The following is an 18,923-nucleotide window of genomic DNA, read 5'->3' as shown; positions in this document are numbered from 1 at the left end:
GAGCGAGCGTGGCAGAGAGAGGCCCACTTGTACACCAAAGCCACTCCCATGATAATCCATTAATCCATAAGTCCATGAGCAAAAACCCGCACCAACTGGGCAGCCAGGCAACTGAGCCACCTTCAAAGTGAATCACTGTGAGGCCTTCAAAGGACAGCATCCCCGGCTGATATCTGATTGCCACCGCGGAAGAAACCTGTCACCCAAACCACTCCTGAGCCTCAGATCCCGGGAAAGCTGGAAGGGTAATCCATGTGCACTGTAGCCAGGCGTGGTGGTCTGACCTGTCATCCCAGCCACAGGGGAGGCTGAGGCAGGAGGATTGCAAGTCTGAGGCCAGCCTTGGTAACTTAGCGAGACCCTGTTTCCAAAACAACATTTTTTAGAGGTCTGGGTATGCAGCTCAGTGATTGTCTGGCACTGGCTTCAATTCCCAGTACAGCCAAGGGGAAAAAACTTAAAGAGCTTATAGGAATCAACTTACAATTACATTCCAACCAAGAGATGAAAGAGGTCACTAGCAAAGAAATCACAAATAACCTGAGGAGGGCTGGCATGTGGCTCTCCGCGAGCCCACTGGCCCAGCGTCCCCGCCCTGGGCCCATCCCCAGCACCCGAAACACAAACAAAACAACAGAAAAATCCTGATGTGGGAGCAAACCAACATCTCCAGTTCACCAGGAAAGAGACGCCAACCTCAGTCCCTCAAAGACGCTCCTGCTCATCTCAGTAAGACGGTGGTGTCTGATTCACAGGAACTTTGTTTACAGAATCTTGCTCAGCTCCATGCTTTCCGGGGAGTAGCTGGCTCGGTACCGAGAGCCTCCACGGGCTCGGCTTTTCCAGCCAGCCTTTCAGACTCCATTCTGAAGAAATTCGAGAAACGGGTAAATATTACACATCACAACACCTGTCTGTGGGAGATTATTCTAGTGGCCAATTGGCACAAAGCCCGAGGTGCCCAGTCAAGTCCCATGTGCAGGGATGTGATGAAATCCCGCGTGCGCCCAGCCACTCGGGAGGCTGAGGCAGGAGGACTTAGTGAGGCCCTGTCTTAAAATAAGATGGAAAGGGCAGCTCAGTGGTCGAGCACCTGCCCGGCCCAGGGCTGCAAGAAAACAGAAAAATCCATGACGCTGTCATTGGAAATGGTTTCAGATTCTTTTTAACAATATAAAAATGTTTTTATATGGGGCTGGGGTTGTGGCTCAGTGGCAGAGCGCTTGCCTAGCACATGTGAGGCGCCGGGTTCGATCCTCAGCACCACATAAAAATGAATGAATGAAATAAAGATATTGTGTCCACCTATAACCAAAAATATTTTTTAAATGTTTTTATATAATATTTTAGGAAGAAAGCCGGATATGGAAGGAACTGATTTCCCCCCTGGATTAGAGCCCCTGTTGCTGATAACAGCACCCTGTCTCGAATGAGAAATGGCACAGCCACCAGGAATACAGAACCAAACACGCTTCGCCACGTGACCCAGCGCTGGAGCGCCTGGGCGTTGACCCTGAGAAGCTAAAAAACTATGTTTGTGTAAAAACCTGTCCACAGGTGTTCATTGCAGCTTCATTTGTTGCCCACCCTCGGAAGCAGCAGAGATGCCCTTCAGCAGGGGCACAGACACGGTGACCACTAGACCCTGGAATATCGCTCAGCTGTAAAAAGAGGTGCGCTCCGGAGCTGTGAAAAGACATACAGGGAAATTTAAATGCTCATCACTAAAAGAAGCCGATCTGAAAAGGCAGCAAACTGTGTGATTCCAATGATAGAACATTTTGGAAAAGGCAAAGCCCAGGCGACAATAAGGTCGATGGTTACCAGGAACCTGGGGAAGGGTGGGGTGAGCAGGCAACGCACAGATGAGTTTTAGGGCCGTGAGGCCACCACTCCAAGATGCTGCAGTGGTGGGGGCACGTCCTCGTACCTTGGCCCAAAGCCAGAGAATGTTCACACGTGCCCCCCTGGTAGGGGACATTGGCAAGGGTGGGGCTGTGTGTGCAAATGGATATACAGGATCTTTCTGTGTGGTCCATTCAATTCAATTTTGCTGGGAAACTGCTCTAAAAAATACAATCTGTTAAAAAGCAATCCTCGGCTGGGCACAGTGGTGCACGCCTGTAATCCCAGTGGCTCCAGAGACTGATGCAGGTGGATCATGAGCTCAAAGCCAGCCTCAGCAACTTAATGAGGCCCTAAGCAACTTGGCAAGACTCTGTCTCAAAATTAAAATTAAAAAGGCCTGGGGAGCTGGGCACACTCCTTTAACCCCAGCAGCTCAGGAGGCTGAGACAGGAGGATCACAAGTTCAAAGCCAGCAATGGTGAGGCCCTCAGCAACTCAGTGAGACCCTGTCTCTAAATAAACTACAAAATAGGGCTGGGGGTGTGGCTCAGTGGAAGAGCCCTTGCTTCAAAGTGTGAGGCACGGGGTTCGATCCTAGCACCATATAAAAACAAATAAAGGCCCTGAGTCCATAGACAACTAAAAATAAAAAAATTTTAAAAAGCAGCCAGTCTTAAGATTCCACACAGAAATTCTATTTTTACAGCACAGCCGTCCCAGAAGGGAACATTCCTGACCGAGAACAGACTGGCAGCTGTCAAGGACGAGGCAGGGAGGATGTGACCCTCGAGGGACAGTGCAAGGGAGTTTTGGGGAGCGACAGTACTGTTCTCTGTCCAGAGCTGTATGCCCAGATGAGAAGAATTCATCTTGCTTTACCATCATTAGAAGTAGGTTTTAATGCAGGAAAAAAAAAAAAAAAAGAGAGAGAGAGAGAGAGAGAGAGAGAGAGAGAGAGACCCTGGGCTGGGTCTGGAGCTGCTCAGTGGCAGAGAGTTTGGTAGCATCTGCGAGGCCCTGGGTTGGACCCCCCAGTGCCTGGCCCCTGCTGCCCTCCATGGACCTGTGGTACCCGACGTGTGCCCCGATTCAAGGATGGCTGTGTCTGGTCGTCCGACGCCACACGTCACCAGCTTGTCCACGGGGTCCCCAGTACCTTGAGGCCTCCTTCCCTCTGCTCTTGCTGGCCACCTTGGTCCCTGGCCCCCTGGCTGCACTGAACAAGGAGGTCACATTCCACTCTGGCCCCTGCACTCCCTGGCTGCCCTCCTGCAGCGATCCGTTCTCTGTAGCCCCTGCAAAGAGACACGCTTGAAAACCACAAGGACCCAGGAAAAAAAATAACTGTAGTCCCCATGGGACCCCCATTCCCATCATCCGTATCTGCTTTCCCACGCAGGGAGGCATCCCTACCCAACAGACAGTGCTCCCCTGTGTGTAGAATTTATATAGACTATCACCCTGTGCTCGCGTTCCGTAACTCGGCTTTCTTTCGCACTCAGCAGAAAGTTTCTGAGCCACGTTTGCGTGGAGACAGAGCTAGGGCTGAGAAAGTGAGCAGAGAGGTCTGTCCTTTCCCCTCCTGCGTAATATTCCACTGAAGCCAGCCCTCATTTCCATGGCTCTGCTCCCCGACTGCTGGACAGCCCTGGGGTTCCCTTTCACCCTCACAAACATCATGCAAAAAGTCCTTGCATCTGGCTCCTTGGCACCCACTGGAAAGAGATTTCCTTTCAAAAACCACTGTCCAGCTAAGCATGGTGTGGCATACTCCCAGCGGCTCGGAAGGCTGGGGCAGGAGGATGGCAGGCTCAAAGTCAGCCTCAGCAACTTAGCCAGGCTGTAAGGCAACCAAGAGAGACCCTGTCTCAAAATAAAAAAAATAAAAAGGGGCTGGGGATGTGGATGTGGTCAGTGGGTAAGCACCCCTGGGTTCAATCCCAGGCGCCAAAAAGCAAACAAATCAACCAACGAAAAATACTGCCCTCTTTTCCTGCCATCTCTACGAGGCTGGGGGTCAATCCCGTGGCTGTCTGTGGACGTCCGTGAACTCCTCCCCTCACACCTTCACCTCCTTGAGCTGCAGCCACACTGTGCACCCTGAGTCCCCCAGTCACCTCTGGGCCAACCTGAGAGCCCATGTTCTCAGGCTGGGGGTGGAGGCGGCCCCAGCACTTGGCCTCATCTTCTCTGTGACAGACACAACCTCCTCCCACTCTGGGTCCCTGGAGGAAACATCTTGGTCCCTTCCTCCCCATTTCCTCTCGTTCCTTTAACCCCCGACCCCCGGCTCCGGCCCCGACTGATCCAAGGGAGGAACCCTGTATTAGGGTTTTCAGGGACAGAAACCGCTGGTGGCCGTCAGTACAGGCGGAGACAGAGATTGATCAGGAATCGGCTCGCACAGGGCTGTGATTTGAACGTGTTCCCCAGAAGTCCGTGGATTGGAAACTTAATCCCCAAAGCTCAATACGAAAGGCGCCCGGAGGTGAGTCGGGCTGGATGAGGTCAGAGGGAGGGGCCCCGTGATGGCATCAGTGGCTTTACAAGAAGGAGAAGCCTGAGTGGGCACACTTGACCTGTCGTGCCAAGTGATGCCCTCTGCCGTGTTGTGACGCAGCAAGAAGTGCCCTCCTGGTGCCAGTGCCATGTCCTCGGACTTCCCAGCCTCCAGATCCGTGAACAAGGTGGTTTACTTTTAATAAATTACCCAGCTGGGTGCCGTGGCGCACGCCTGTAATCCCAGCAGCTCAGGAGGCTGAGACAGGAGGCTCGTGAGTTCAAAGCCAGCCTCAGCAAAAGCGAGGCGCTAAGCAACTCAGTGAGACCCTGTCTCTAAATAAAATACAAAATAGGGCCGGGGATGTGGCTCAGTGGTCATATGCTCCTGGGTTCAATCCCTGGTTCAAAACAAAGAAAATGAAAAAGAAAAAAGAAATAAATTGCCCAGCCTCCGGTGTTTGGCTATAGCAACAGAAAGCAGACTGAAACACGTGACAATGGAGTCAGCAAGTCTCAAGATGGACAGAGTGAGCTGGCCAGCTGGAGACCCACCCAGAGAGCCAGTGAAGTGGCTCTATTCCAAAAGCTGGCAGGCTAGAGACCAGCAAGAGCCAAAGTTCAAATCCAAGGAGGAAGAGGCCCATGCACAGCTCAAAGGCAGTGGGAGGAGGAATCCCTTTACTCAGAGAAGGATTAGTTCTTCTGTTTATCCCAAGCCTTCTCCTGATTGGATGAGGCCCACCCACATATAGCAGGGTCATCTACATTACCCAGTCCACTGATGGAAATGTTAAACTCATCTCCCCCAAACTCACAGGAACACACAGAATCCTGTTCTACTGAATCTTGGGGTCAATCAAGTTGATACCGAAAATCAATCATCACAACCCTGGGGTGGGGGCCAATTTAGTGCTCTGCCTCTCGGTAGCCCTTGGCCCCCATGTCACCTCCTTCCCCACCTCCCCAGCCCAATGCGCAGATTGAACACCGAGCTAACAGGAGATGTAGTGTGGGAACTGGCTCACATGATTATAGAGGCTGAAAAATCCCACTCTACACCATCTGTCACCTTAAGAACCAGGAAGCAGGTGACAGGACACAGTCCAATTCTGAAGGCCTGAGAACTGCTGGGGATGTTGGTGTGTGAATCCCAGAATCCAAAGATCCAGAAACTCCAGTGTCCCATGCTGGAGAAATTCATGTCCCAGCTCAAGAGGAGAGAAGGAGAACTCTCCCTTCTTCTACCATTTTGTTCTATTCTGAGCCTCAACAGATTGGACCAGGCCCACTCACGCTGGGGAGAGGGGCCTTTTTACTCAGTCTGCTGATTCAAATGCTAATCTCCTCCAGAAGCACCTGACCTGACTCACCCAGAAATAGTGTTTTACCAGCTATCTGGGCATCCCTTAGCCCAGTCAAGATGACACATAAAATTAACCATCACAACCCCAGACCTGAACATATCCATCTGCAAGCTGGTATTCTCTCTTCCCAGACTCCTCAGATCTACCAGCATTTCCCTGACCTGTGGCTCCTCCCATGCTTCTATGTCCAGGATGGCTCCATTAGCCACCAAAACACTTAGCCAAGGATTGGTGCCTCATTCTCCCCTCCTTCTTCCTCACTTCCAGTCACATTCATCTGTTGACCTTACTTCCTGGATGTCTCCCCAAAGTTTTCCTTCCAAAATGTCTGCCTTAGAAATATCTGCCCAAGGACTTATACCAGAATATATAAAGATCACCTATAAACCAACAAGAAAAAGGTAGAATCCCCAAAGGAAAAAAATGGACCCTTCACACAAGGTAATCTCCAAATGGCCAATAAATGAAAAGATAGATGCCTGACATCATGAGTCACTGGAGAAATGCAAATTAAAATCAATGTATGGGCTGGGGTTGTGGCTCAGTGGCAGAGTGCTTGCCTGGCATGGGCAAAGCACTGGGTTCAATTCTCAGCACCGCATATAAATGAATAAAAAAAAGATCCATCAACAGCCTAAATAAATAAATAAATGATCGATGTATGGCAATATCCTACACCTACCAGAAGGCTCATGTGAAAAAGACCATACCAGGCTGGGGTTGTGGCTCAGTGGTAGAGCGCTTGCCTCGCATGTGTGAGGCCCTGAGTTCGATCCTCAGCACCACATAAAAAAATAAGTAAATAAAATAAAGATACTGTGTCCATCTACAACTAAAAAAGTTTTTTTAAAAAAGAAAGAAAAAGACAATATTTAGTTACACCCTATGCTTCGGTGAGGGCATAAAATTTTGTCACTTGTGCTTTGGAAACTTGTTTGGCCATATCCATAAAGTTGAGTAACCACCTACCCTCCCGTGACTCAGCAATTCTATTCCTATGTACAAACTCGAAGGAGATACGTACTTAGGTTCACCCCAAAACCTAGGAGGTTGTCCACAATGACTCTGCTCAGCATAACAGAAGCCAAAAATAACCTAAGTGTCCAAAAAAAAAAAAAAAAAAAAAAGTGGCTAAATAAACTGTGGCGGATTCACAAGCTAGAAGACTACAGCACAGTGACTCTCCGTCTGAGGGGACTTTGCTCTGACGCATCACACACAGATGGGACATAACTGGCCATGTGCAGAGGTGGTTTGGTTGTTATGACTCGGGGCCACAGGGATCATGTGGTGGGTCGTAGCCAGGAACGCTGCTGAATGCCGGGACACACAAAGAACTGGGATGAGGTGACGGTCCTCGTGCAGAGAGCAAGACACTGCGTCCTGTTTGCAATCATTGATTTAAAGTTCAAATAGCAGGTAAAAGGATTGCGAGCTGCCGGGCATGGAGATGAGGGTGGCCCTTCACAGGGAGCCACGGGGTGGGCACGGCAGGCCCGCTGAGGGACTGGGGATGTTCCTTCTTGGATCTGGGCACTGGCTGCACGGCACATTCACATGGTGACAGTTCGTCAAGTGGTTCATGTATGACTTGTGCATTTTTTTTTTTTCTGTATGCTTGAATAAAAGGTTCTAAAAAAACACCCCTGTTCTCCCACCTTCTATGGCTCTGCCCACGCAGGCTTTATCAGCTGTGCACTGGGCAGTGCCTCCTGCCGGCCACTCGCCCCAGCCCACCCCAGGAACAGCGGCCAGAGAGAAGCTCTGGAGGTGGTAAGTGCAGGACCAGGTCCCTCCCCGCTCTACTGCCCTCAGGATTGGATCCAAGGCTGTAAGGAGACAACCCCGCACCTCCAGACAGACTTTCTTCCCCCAATCCTGGTCCTCTTGCAGCCTCTCTTCACCCTCTCTCTCTCTGGTTCTCGCACTATTAACCTCCAGCCCGGAGAACAGGAGAACAAGCCTTCAGCCCTCCAGGTTTTCACACCTGCGGGATGCCTGGCTTCACTGTCTGGCTGCCCGCACATTCCTACCCTTTGAAGTTCAGCTCCAGTGCCCCTGCCTGGAGTGCTCTCTCTCTCTCTCTATCTCTCTGAACAGATCTAGGAACTGTGTTGATTTTAATTTTCTCAACACACATTGCCGTTTGCAAAATCAAAGAGAAGGTGCTGAGTAACCGGCACAAGCTCAGCTGCTCCCCCAGGTCCCTTCTCTCCGGGTAGCACAGCCTCTCAGGCCCTCTCAGGCTGGAAGAAAAGCCCAGGCCTCCGCTCACACCCCCTCCTCTCCTCCCTGCCCGCTGAGTTGCTGAAGGGCAAGACGGTTAAGCAAAGCATACAGCAGGTGCAAAAACCTGGAGAGCCACTCCAGGCTGCATTGGTGCCAGTTCCCATGAAAAGTCCCGCCTGGTCTGGGATGTCACAGAGAGGCAGGGTTGGTTCTGTCCCCTCTGCAGGTCACACTCCAGGCTGGGAGACTCTCCCAAGCGGGTGTCCAGGTACTGGCTCCAGGGCGCAGCGCCAGCCAGCATCCTCCTGGGACCAGCCCCCGCAGGCTTCCTTCAGCCTCTCCGGCCCAGCTCCACTAGAGTCGGGAGCTTCCTGCTGACCCCTGGGCTTGGGTGGGAAGCTGGACATCTGACCACGGACCCACTGCCCACCCTGGGCCAGACCCGCTTCCTCCCACAGCCTCCTCTTGGGCATCTTCCCTCCAAACCTGTGGTCACGCTGCGCGCCCCACTGAGGGATGCCCACCCTGGCCACTGAGCCAGAGAGGGCATCACGTGAAGCCCCCTGCTGGACACCTCCCAGGCCTGCAGGTGAGCCCTCCCACCTCCTCTCCTTCTCCTAGGTCCAGCAGTCCCCAGTCACCCTTGCCCTAGCCGGTTGGTCCCCCTGCCCAGTTCTCTCCACACACCTCCCCCGCTGCTGCCCTGGCACGTCTTCAAATTGTGAATCAGAGCCCGACGCGGCTCCAGTAAAAACTTGACCAAGAGCTTTCTGAGGCTCTGGGAAATCTGCCCCCTCACCCGGCCCCTCAAGCCTGTGTGGCTGGTTTCCGGTCACACTGTTGTTTTGTTTCGTTTTGTTTTTTAACAGGGCACCTTCTCAACTCCACCACCCTGTCCCCCGAGAGTCCCCATCTGCCCCCTTTTGGGGAAAGCTGTCCACTCTCTGCATCCCGAACACCCTGTTCCCGCTTACCTCCCCAGCAGGCACCGCCACACTGACCTGGATTTTCCAAGGGCCTTCTGATGCGCTTCAGCTCACTGGTCCCAGAAAAAAGGCCCCCTCCAATTAAAACATGTGCCCAAAACCCAGAACAGGGGACAAAAGCGTTGATAAGAAGGAACTGTATTTTTCAGAAAGTACAAATTACAAAAATGAATGCCCTCTCTGTTAGAGTTAATAAGGTGTGGGCTATGACTGAAATGAAAAGCTGATTCTCAAAAAAAAAAAAAAAAAATGATACATCGATCTACGGGGATTTTTTTTGGCAGGGAGGGCAGAGGAGACATGCCAACCGCACGCACGTTTGTACGCCATAGATTACATTGAGTTTTCCAATATGATTGGAAAACAATATGATGGAGTCTTTTTTTTTTTTTTAGTTGTTGATTGACTTTTATTTATTTTCTTATATGTGGTGCTGAGAATCGAACCCAGTGCCTCACACATGCTAGGCAAGCGCTCAACCACTGAGCCACCACCCCAGCCCTGAACAGTCTTTTTGGGGAAAAACAGACATAAAAACAAAAATGTTTGTTAGGTAGTGGGGTTTGAATTATGTCTTTCAAAAAGATCTGTTGGGGTCCTCAATTCCCGCTCGGCCGTGCCGTGAATGTAACTTTATTTGGAAAGTGTCTTTGCCGATGTCATTCAGTTAGGATGAAGTCACATTGCAACAGGGAGGGGCTGAATCCAATGGTGGGTGTCCCAGTGAGTTACTGCCCTTGGCCGTGAACTTACACACCTCTAGACCCCTCGCCCCAGGAGCTAGGATTCCAGGCACGGGCCACCACACCCCACCTGACTGGTCTTTATAACAGAAATATGGACATTCAGAAACAGACACGCAGCGAGGGAAGATGTCATGTGAAGGTGGGGGAAATCCAGGAATGGATCCGCACATCAAGGATGCCCTGATTGCAATCATTTCCTGCTATTATAGTGAAATGCCTGAGGCTGGGAAACTTACAAAGAACGGAGGCCAGTCCATCTTGTGCCTAGGAAACCCCTCGTCCCCAGGTCACCTATCTATCTCTTCCTGCTCCAGAACTCAGGGAGCTCCTCTTGGGTGCATCTGGGGCTTTTCCTCCAGCCACAGGTCCCTCATCTGGGGCCTGGACTCCTTCCAGCCAACAGGGCCTGGCCTGGGGACAGGTGGAACCGGCCCCTTATGGGACCTCCCAAGTTTACACTTTCCCATCTGGGAAATGGGACACACACACATACCCTCTCCGCAGACCAAAAATGACTTTCATGGGGCTAGGGCTGTACCTCGGTGGCAGAGCGCTAGCCTAGCATGTGCAAGGCACTGGGTTCGAGCCTCAGCACCACATAAAAATTAAAAAAAAAAAAAAAAAACAAGCTGGGCGGGGTGGTGCACACCTGTGATCCCAGCAGCTCAGAGTCTCGAGTTCAAGGCCAGCTTCAGCAAAAGCGGGGCGCTAAGCAACTCAGGGAGACCCTGTCTCTAAATAAAATACAAAATGGGGCTGGGGATGTGGCTCAGTAGTCGAATGCCCCTGAGTTCAATTCCCGGTACCCCCCCCCAAAAAAATAAATAAACAAACAAAATAAAGGCATGCTGTTCATCTACAACTACAAATAATAATAATAATAATAATAATGACTTTCCCCCAGTTTGTACCCACTGAGCTGCGGCTGCTCCGGAGCCCCTAACTCATGTGTCACAGTAAAAGGTTCAGCCAGGCTCCTGGTGCAGCCTGTCAACCCAGTGACTGCGAAGGCTGAGGCAGGGGATGGTAAGTTTGAGGCCAGAGCAGACAATTTAGTCAGGTCTCAAAATAAACTAAAAAAGAGCCGGGGATGCGGCCCAGTGGTAGAGCAGCCGGGGTGGTGTCGGAGTCCCCAGGACAGGAAAACAGAGACAAAACACGGGTTTACTTGGCTCACAGTTCTGGAGACTGAAACTCCAACCGCATGGCAATGTCCCCCTGTGTGCGCATGTGTGTGTGTGCGCGTGCGTGCGCGTGTGTGTGCGTGTGCGTGTGCGTGTGCGTGTGTGTGTGTTGGGGCAGGGGAGGGTGTCACATGGCAAGACAGGGAAGCCAGAGTGCAGGGAGGGGCTCTGGAGACCACTGAGCCAGGCCCCGTGAACCACCTTAACCCCCGGGGTGACCTCCACAAGGAGCCACCTCTTAATGGTCCCACCGCCTCTCACACTGAGGACCAAGCTGCCAACAGGAGCAGGAGGGTCCCTCCTGAGAGTCCTCAGAGGACGTGGGGCCCGGCGGACACCTTGGATCTGGACTTGCGCTGTCTAAGGCACCTGCCAGTGGCTGGTGGGTGTTCATCACCCCCCCCCCCAGCAGCCCCTCCTTCGTTTGCTGATGACACCGTCTCTGCATTTAATGGTGCCTGGACTGCCCACCAGGTCCTCCTCCAGCAATGACTCACCTGTGTTTTCGGCCCTGATGCCGCCACCTCCTCCCGCCGCCTGAACTCCTTCCAAGTGTCAGATTCGTCATTCAGGTTGTGATGGCACAGCTGGGCCTGCTGTTACTAGTGTTTCAGGGAACATTATGACATTCCCAACCAGGAGCTACCGATCCCTCTCCCAAACCCGGTCTCCTCCCAGTGGGTATGGCTCAGCTGGTGCCAGAGCTGGAGGCTGGGAGCAGGTTGATTTCCCAAGTTTTCAATGGAGCGGCAAACATTTTTCAGGCAGGACAACTGCAGCTTCCCGTCACACCTCAAAACTGCCCTCCTTGCAGGCCCCACAAGCCTGGTGATCTTTCAAAATTGCTCATAAAAAATGGGTGTTGCAATGAGTGTTTTGGGGACAACTGAAAAAACAAAAAATTGGGTCCCGTCTTTGTCCAGCCTCAGCAACTTAGCAAGACACTGAGATTCCATCTCACTCTCATCAGAACGGCAATCATCAAGAATGCAAGCAACAATAAATGTTGGCGAGGATTAGGGAAAAGGTACGCTCGTACAGTACTGCTGGGACTGCAACCACTACGGGAATCTGTATGAAGATTCTTTGGAAAACCTGGAATGGAACCACCATTTGACCCAGTCATCCCACTCCTAGGTTTATACCCAAAGGACTTAAAAATCAACATACTACAGTGAGGCAGCCACATCAATGTTTATAGCAGTTCGATTCACAGTAGCTAAACAATGGAACCAACCTAGGTGCCCTTCAACAGATGAGTGGATAAAGCAAATGGAATATTACTCAGCCTTAAAGAAGAATGAAATTATGGCATTTGCCAGGACCTAGATGAAACTGGAGAAAATTATGCTAAACAAAATAAGCCAATCCCAAAAAACCAAAGGCCAAATGTGGATGTTAATTCACAATAAGGTGTTTGTGGGAGTAGAGGTATTTGGAGGGGAATACAAGGAGGGGAGGGGTTATGGGGTAAGAATGATAGTAGAATGAATCAGACATTGTTACCCTATGTACGGATATGATTGCATGACCTGTGTAACTCTACATCTGGTACAACCAGACGAATGAGAGGTGCACTCTACTGCATGTATAACTAATTAGAATAAATTTTAAAAAACTTTTAAAAATAGAATTAAAAAAAAAAAAGAACTTCTGGGGCTAGTGGTGAAGCTTAGTGGTAGAGCATTTGCAAGGCCCTGAGTTTCCATCCCCAGCATCATAAAAAGGGAAAAAAATGTTTACATGTATTTTGCCACAAAGAATCTCTATATATAAAGAAGAAAATACCTGACAATTAAAAAAAAAAAAAAAAAACAGTTTCCAGGAAAAGATAGTCTCAGCCTCACTAAGAATAATACAAATGCAAAGTAGAACAAGCTTCTTTTGAAACTTTCAGATTAGCAAAGATTAGCAGTCTGATAAAGGTGATTGCTCAGAAGGTGAGACCTCTGCTCTTGCCTTTGGCAATCCTTATCAAAGCTACAAATCCTTATCAAAGTTCACACCCTGAGAGTAGTCATTTCACTTGTAGGAATTTATTCAAATCTCTCCATGGGTTTGACACCACTTCTGTATCAGATTTTTCATTCACCGTTGCTTGGATCAGAAGCAACCACTTTGTCCAACAACAGGGGACTGGTTACTCAGAGATCCCCTCTTGCGTGGTACCACACAAGGTGGTGAGAACTACTCAACTTTATGAATAGTTAAATAACCATTGATTGACTCACATTGGAAGTAGGTGAACTGAATGGTATGCGAACTACATCTTTAAAGCCGTTGCCAACATGTATGTGATATATATATATATATATATATATATATCAGTACATATATATGTATATATATTATTCACTTCCCATTTCACAAGCAAGAGAGAGAGAGAGAGAGAGAGACTTCTTTAAAAACTCCTAGGAATATTAAGTTAAAAAGCGAGGTCTTGTCAGGCACCGGGTGCAGAAGCCATGACTGTAATCCCAGCGACTCGGAAGGCTCAAGGTCAGCCTGAGCGATTTAGCGAGACCCCGTCTCAGAAATAAAATAAATAAATAAACAAAAAGGGCTAGGGGTGTGGCTCAGTGATAGAGTGCCCCTGGGTTCCATCCCCAGCACCACAAAAATGAATAAACAAAGCCAAGTTTCATGTTTCTCAAAAAGTTAAAAGAGAATTACCATGTGATTCAGCAATTTCTCTCCCAGGTACACACCCAAAAGGACTGAAGGGCCTGGAAGAGACACTTGAACACCACATTCATAGGTGCAGGATTCACAGCAGCCAAAGGTGGAAACAAGCCCATGTGCACAGACGGACGACTGTCTCCCCACCATGTGGCCGTCCCACAGTGGGTAGGGTCCATGCGTGATCAGGGCTGACATTCCAACACATGGCAACATGGATAGACCCTAAGGACATGACGCTCAGTGAAAGGAGACCGATGCAGAAGGTCAAATGCCATGTGATTCCACTCCCAAGAGGTCCCCAAGGTAGTCCGATCCCCAGAGACAGAAGGTAGGATGGTAGGTGCCAGGGGCTGGGAGGGGCTGGGGATTTAGCGTTGAAAGGTTTCTGTTTGCAATGAAAACAATTCCAGAAGTCAATAGTGACGGTGCTGATGCAACATGAATGTTGGCTTTCTTTTTTTTTTTTTCCAGTGCTGGAGACAGGAGCCCAGGGCCTCGTACATGCTGAGCAAGAGCTCCACCACGGAGCTCCACCCCAGCAGCCCCATGAACACACTTTGTATCACCCAACTGAACACTTAAAAATGGAACCTTGGTGGGCTGGGTTGTGGCTCAGCGGTAGAGCGCTCACCTAGCACGTGTGAGGCCCTGGGCTCCACAAAAAAATAAGTGAACAAAATAAAGGTATTGTGTCCAACTATAACTAAAAGCATATATATTTTAAAAAATGAAAACTTGGTATGAATAAAAAATAAGGTGCAGAAGAATGTGCAAAATGAAATTTTTCATTTAAAAAAAAAGGTACATGTTTACACACAAAGGCTCTCTCAGGAAGGAGAACCAAGAAATTGAGCCTGCAGGACCTGGGAGACCGAGCAGGAGAAAACGTTCCCTTAGTCAACGTTTTTGCAGCTTTTGAATCTAATGTGTTGACTTGTCCAGAAGAGGAACATTTGAATGCAGACTGGAGACTGCCATCTCCTGTTTCTATATTTTATTTTTGAGACAGCTCTCTCTTTGCTGTTGGCTTGACTCCTCCGCTCACGTGGTCCTGAGCAGCTGGGACCGCGGTCATGCACTGCCCAGCCCAGCCGGGTCCCACTGCCCTTCAGAGGAATGTCTCCATAGCTCCCTTTAGGTCCCGCCCTCTCCCAGTCTGGTTAGGAAAAGCGGGTGACATCCTGGACAAGCAGGTGTTGGCCTAGGGACTCTTGTCCTTACTGTGTGTCCTTGAGCAAATCTCTTCACCTCTAGGTAGGGTGACCTATCATCCCAGTTTACTCAGGACTGACTTGGCACTAGCCCTTGAAATCCCATATCCCAGGACACACCCGAGTCCTCCTAATCCAGGTTTTCTTATTTGCAGCATAGGGAGGCCCATGGGCGGAGCTGAAGCCAAAGAAATCTATTCCCCCCAACCTTTGGCTGTGTGGCTTTGGGCAGCTTACTGAACCATTCTGAGCTTATCTGTAGAATGAGAATTTTAAGTCACCTGCTGCTCCAGGTCATGATTTGCCCCCATCCCTTCTGCATCTGGGTTTCTGGGGCCCTTACCTCATCTGGCCTTTGGGAACCACAGTCGGGCATGGGGCCCGGGCTGGCAGGAGGCATCACCATTGTGAACTGGTTCTCCTTCCCTGCACGTGCTGGGTGCCAGCTTGCCCTGAGGGACTTGAGCAAAGACCAGGAGGAGGTGGAGGGAGGCTCAGGGCCAAGCCTCTATTCCGGGAAGGTGAGGAAGGAGAGGCAGAGCCCAGAGGGTGCTTGGGAAGAGGTGAGAAGCAGGAAAGGAGGGCAGGGGCCACACCAGGCCTCCAAGGAGACAGAGTCCACCCGGAGAGAAGAGCACAGGCTCCAATACCAGCTCCGCAGGGGAGGGCCAGGCCAAGGGGGTCCCTGCTCAGAGGTCCCCAGACACATGGAGACAGACCACACCCAGGCACACAGAGACACACAGAGAGGGTCAGGCACACACACACAAGAAACCGCGATGTGCACGTGTGGCCAGACACACAGACAGAGTCAGGACACACCAGCCCAGAAGCACAACTCACAGCCCAAATGCACAAACACACACACACGTCCCCAGAGACAGACACGCACCCAGACACACTCGGTCACACGGAGGAACACAGAGAGGTACGCGTAGACACACAGACGACACCTCCCGCAGTCCCAGCCGTTCCCAGACCCAGCATCTCCCCCGTCACCCCATCACCTCGTCACCTCGTCACCCTCTCTTCTCTCCTTACCTGCACGGGGGCACCAGGCACTGCCCTGGGAGCTGGACCACTGGAAGGGGCACCTGTGACAGACAGGGAGTGAGGGGCGCCGAGGAGGGGGAGCAGGCTACAGGGAGGGGAGCAGGACAAGGGGCCTCCCCCTGACGGCCCAGAGTGACCGAGGGAAGGGCCCAGGTGGATCAGCAGGAAGATCAGCCAGGAGCAGCCAATGCAGAGGCCTTTCCACCCTTGCCCTCCCTTTCCTGTGCCCGCGCTGCTTCCCTTCCAGGCCTTTTGGTCAGGGCCATGTGAGGACAGTTTTCTCTCCACTCCAGGTACTTGCTTCCCCCGGCCCACTCCACCCATTATGATCCTCTTCCGTCCCCCAGATGAGGACACTGGGCTCAGAGAGGCTGTGTCAACACTAAAAGTCACACAGCCCAAATGTGGGTCCAACTCTGTCTTAATTGAAGGCTCCTGTCTTTGGGGCAGAGAGTCCCCCAACATGGAGAGCAGGACTCTTGCTTGGCCAAGGTTGTGCCAGAGAGGACAGATCAGCCAAAGCTGGGAGGGCAGAACCCTGACCAGCATGAGGGACTAAAGGAGGCCAGGCTAGGGGCTGGAGGGTGAGGCCCAGGGGTGGACTTGGCAGGGCAAGCAGAGAAAGGGAGACGTGGACATTCTGGACTTTGCTCTCCACACCCACTAAAACAGATAGTAGTCCTGGGGATGGCAGAGGGGCCAGGGTCCCAAGCACTGGGCCCTGGATATCCAGGAAGATCCCCCATCTCAGGGTCCTTACAGTCTCTCCTGCCCCGTCTGTCAGAGGCTACGGTGTGTGGACACAGCAGAGTGCTCCTCATTCCACCTAACACAGGTCCATTGTCAAGGGTCCGGCCTTTGGGCCTGGCTGTGTTGGTCTCTGGTCTGGAAAAGGCTCATGTGCCTAGGGCCAGCTCACAGGGGGCTGGGACAAGTGAGGACACACACCCCCTCAGCTGTCCTGCGGCTTACAGTTTCCTTCATCTTATCTCCGTCCCACACTTGATCACCAGATCACAAAGGGTATGAAGGGGCGGGGGGGAGCCCTGGCCTTCCTGGCCCTCACTGACACTGGACTCACAGGCTCCAAAACTCCATCTGCCCACTCCAGCCACACCCTTGCCTCCCACCAGCCCCCAATTCCTGGCAACTTGACTTCTAAATCCTCTGGAGTCTCTTCCCTCCTGTCTGCCAACCCTGGACCAGGCCCTCAGGGGTAACTCCCTCCCCGGTATCCCATGCAACCCAATTCTGAATCCCACAGTGCCTCTCCCCAGGGTCCTGGGGGGCCCTTGGGACAGACCCTCATCCACCCCATCCACTCATCCCTCAGGTCTGAGAAGTCACCTCCTCCAGGAAACCGTCCCTGAACCGAATGCCCGTCCATTCTCAGGCTTGGGGTCAGGCTTGGGGACGCAGAGGTCCCGCCTGCTCTCTCCTGCCAGGCTTCTCACCGACCCTGGTAGCTCTGGACTCTTGGGTCCAGAGTTACAGAAACGAACAGTGGACCTGGAAATTCTCAAACACAGGTGAGGCTGTGTTAAAGACTTCTGCTCAAGCCAGAAGGGACCGGACTTGGGGGACAGAAGCCCCAGCAAAGAACACAGGGGTGTGGCTTTCAGGGTATCTGGGGGGAAGGCAGGACCTCCGTCTCTTGATGCTGTGCCATGCAGAGGTGGGCCTTCTGTCACTCATGCTTCTTCACGCCACCTTCAGTCTCCACCAAAGGTTGTGCTGATAAGGTGAAGGTGACCGTGGGTTACGGGTGACTCTTCTGCACATGTGACGTCTCTTGCCTCACCACCTGGAGACCCTTCTTATCTGGGAAAGTCTCTGTGTTATATTTTTAGAGCGGGCACTTCTGCCCACCACATGGTGGCGGGAGGATGAGGGCCTCTCCCCGCCTCCCTTCTCCCCACGGCTATCTCACTCCCGTGGTCTTGAGGACGGAGCACTTTCTAATGCCTCATATTCTAGTTTGGCTGCTCACCCCCCAGACTGAGAGCAGGTTTGGCTCTTATTTCCCCTGTGAGATGTCCACTCCTTTGTCTTTAGGGGACTTCTTTTCTGTAAGTGGTCACTCTCTGTGTCAGACTCATCTCTGAATCCTTGCTCCAGTCACCCTGCCTTTGCCCCACACAGTGTCTTTCACCCCCAAAATCTCTCCACTCAAATCCCCCACTACTCTGTGGACCTGGAGCTTCTTCCGGGAGGCTGGCACTACCTGGTTTCACAGTATCTCTCCTGTTACTAGCAGCATCACGGCTGCCCTGTTCCAAGTACCTGAGAAAAGTCACGCTTTGGCTTTCTTTTTTTTCTGGATGTGCAAAAGGACTTTTGGAAGGATGGGGGGAGAATAAAGGTGAATGTGGTGGGTGGGAGCAGGGGAGGTGATACCTTGAGGAGGGTCTGAGACCTGGGGGAGGGGGATGCGCATTTTCACTAGGGGCTAGCAGAGGGATCACGATGTAATTGCTAGAAGCTAGACTGGGGCGACAGGTTCTGCTGCACTTGCTAGCAGAGGTCTCCAGCCCCTCCCCCTTCCTAGGCAAGGAAATAAAATCTCAGTGAATTTAAGCAACCTGCCTACGGTGCCAAGGTCAGGAAGATCTAAGATCTCAACTTCCTGTGTCGGGCCTGGGGTCTGAATCTCGGATTCACGGAAAGGCTTATGTCGGAAGGTGACAGACACCCCGTTGGAAACCTCTTCCCTTCAACTGGCAACAGCGGGGCCTGGGATTGTCCTCTATTTGGTTTCACCAGGCAAGGGAGAGGCCCAGCCTCCTTCCCTGTTGCCCTCGTTCAAGCCAAGGCTGCAACCACCACCCACACTTGCCTATCTCCAGACTTTATCTCCCCTGCTCGGCTGCCTGACCCTTGCACTCCACCAAACCGCAGCCTTGCTCAGGATGCCCTCTCCACCTCCCCAACCTGCGATGGAACCTGCGCGCGCCTCCCTTCACGAGGTCCCCAGACTGGGGGCGGGAGATGGCCACTGAGGCCTGTGGAGGGGTATAGGCCTCTCCTCCAAAGCCTAGCAGTGCACCCCCAGGGTTGGGGGGGCCGCCGGGGTGTGCGCAGATGCGCGGGCCAGAGCACACTGGTCAGAAGAGGGGAC

General features: G+C 51.8%; 1 protein-coding gene across 1 annotated transcript in view; it reads right to left on the bottom strand.

Annotated features, from left to right (window-relative positions):
* Nucleotides 1-18,923, bottom strand: part of Fbn3 (fibrillin 3) — a 96,651-nt gene that overhangs the window by 77,186 nt on the left and 542 nt on the right. The window contains exons 2-3 of the mRNA XM_077110361.1: nt 18,737-18,905; nt 15,794-15,846 (exon numbers count right to left, since the gene is read on the bottom strand). Coding sequence (XP_076966476.1) covers nt 15,794-15,846; nt 18,737-18,905 — 222 coding nt within the window. The remainder of the gene's footprint in view (nt 1-15,793; nt 15,847-18,736; nt 18,906-18,923) is intronic.

Source organism: Callospermophilus lateralis, chromosome 1 (assembly GCF_048772815.1).
Source record: "Callospermophilus lateralis isolate mCalLat2 chromosome 1, mCalLat2.hap1, whole genome shotgun sequence".
Taxonomy (NCBI): Eukaryota; Metazoa; Chordata; class Mammalia; order Rodentia; family Sciuridae; genus Callospermophilus; species Callospermophilus lateralis.
The sequence above is the reverse complement of the archived record's forward strand: the minus strand, read 5'-3'. Positions and strand labels throughout refer to the sequence as shown.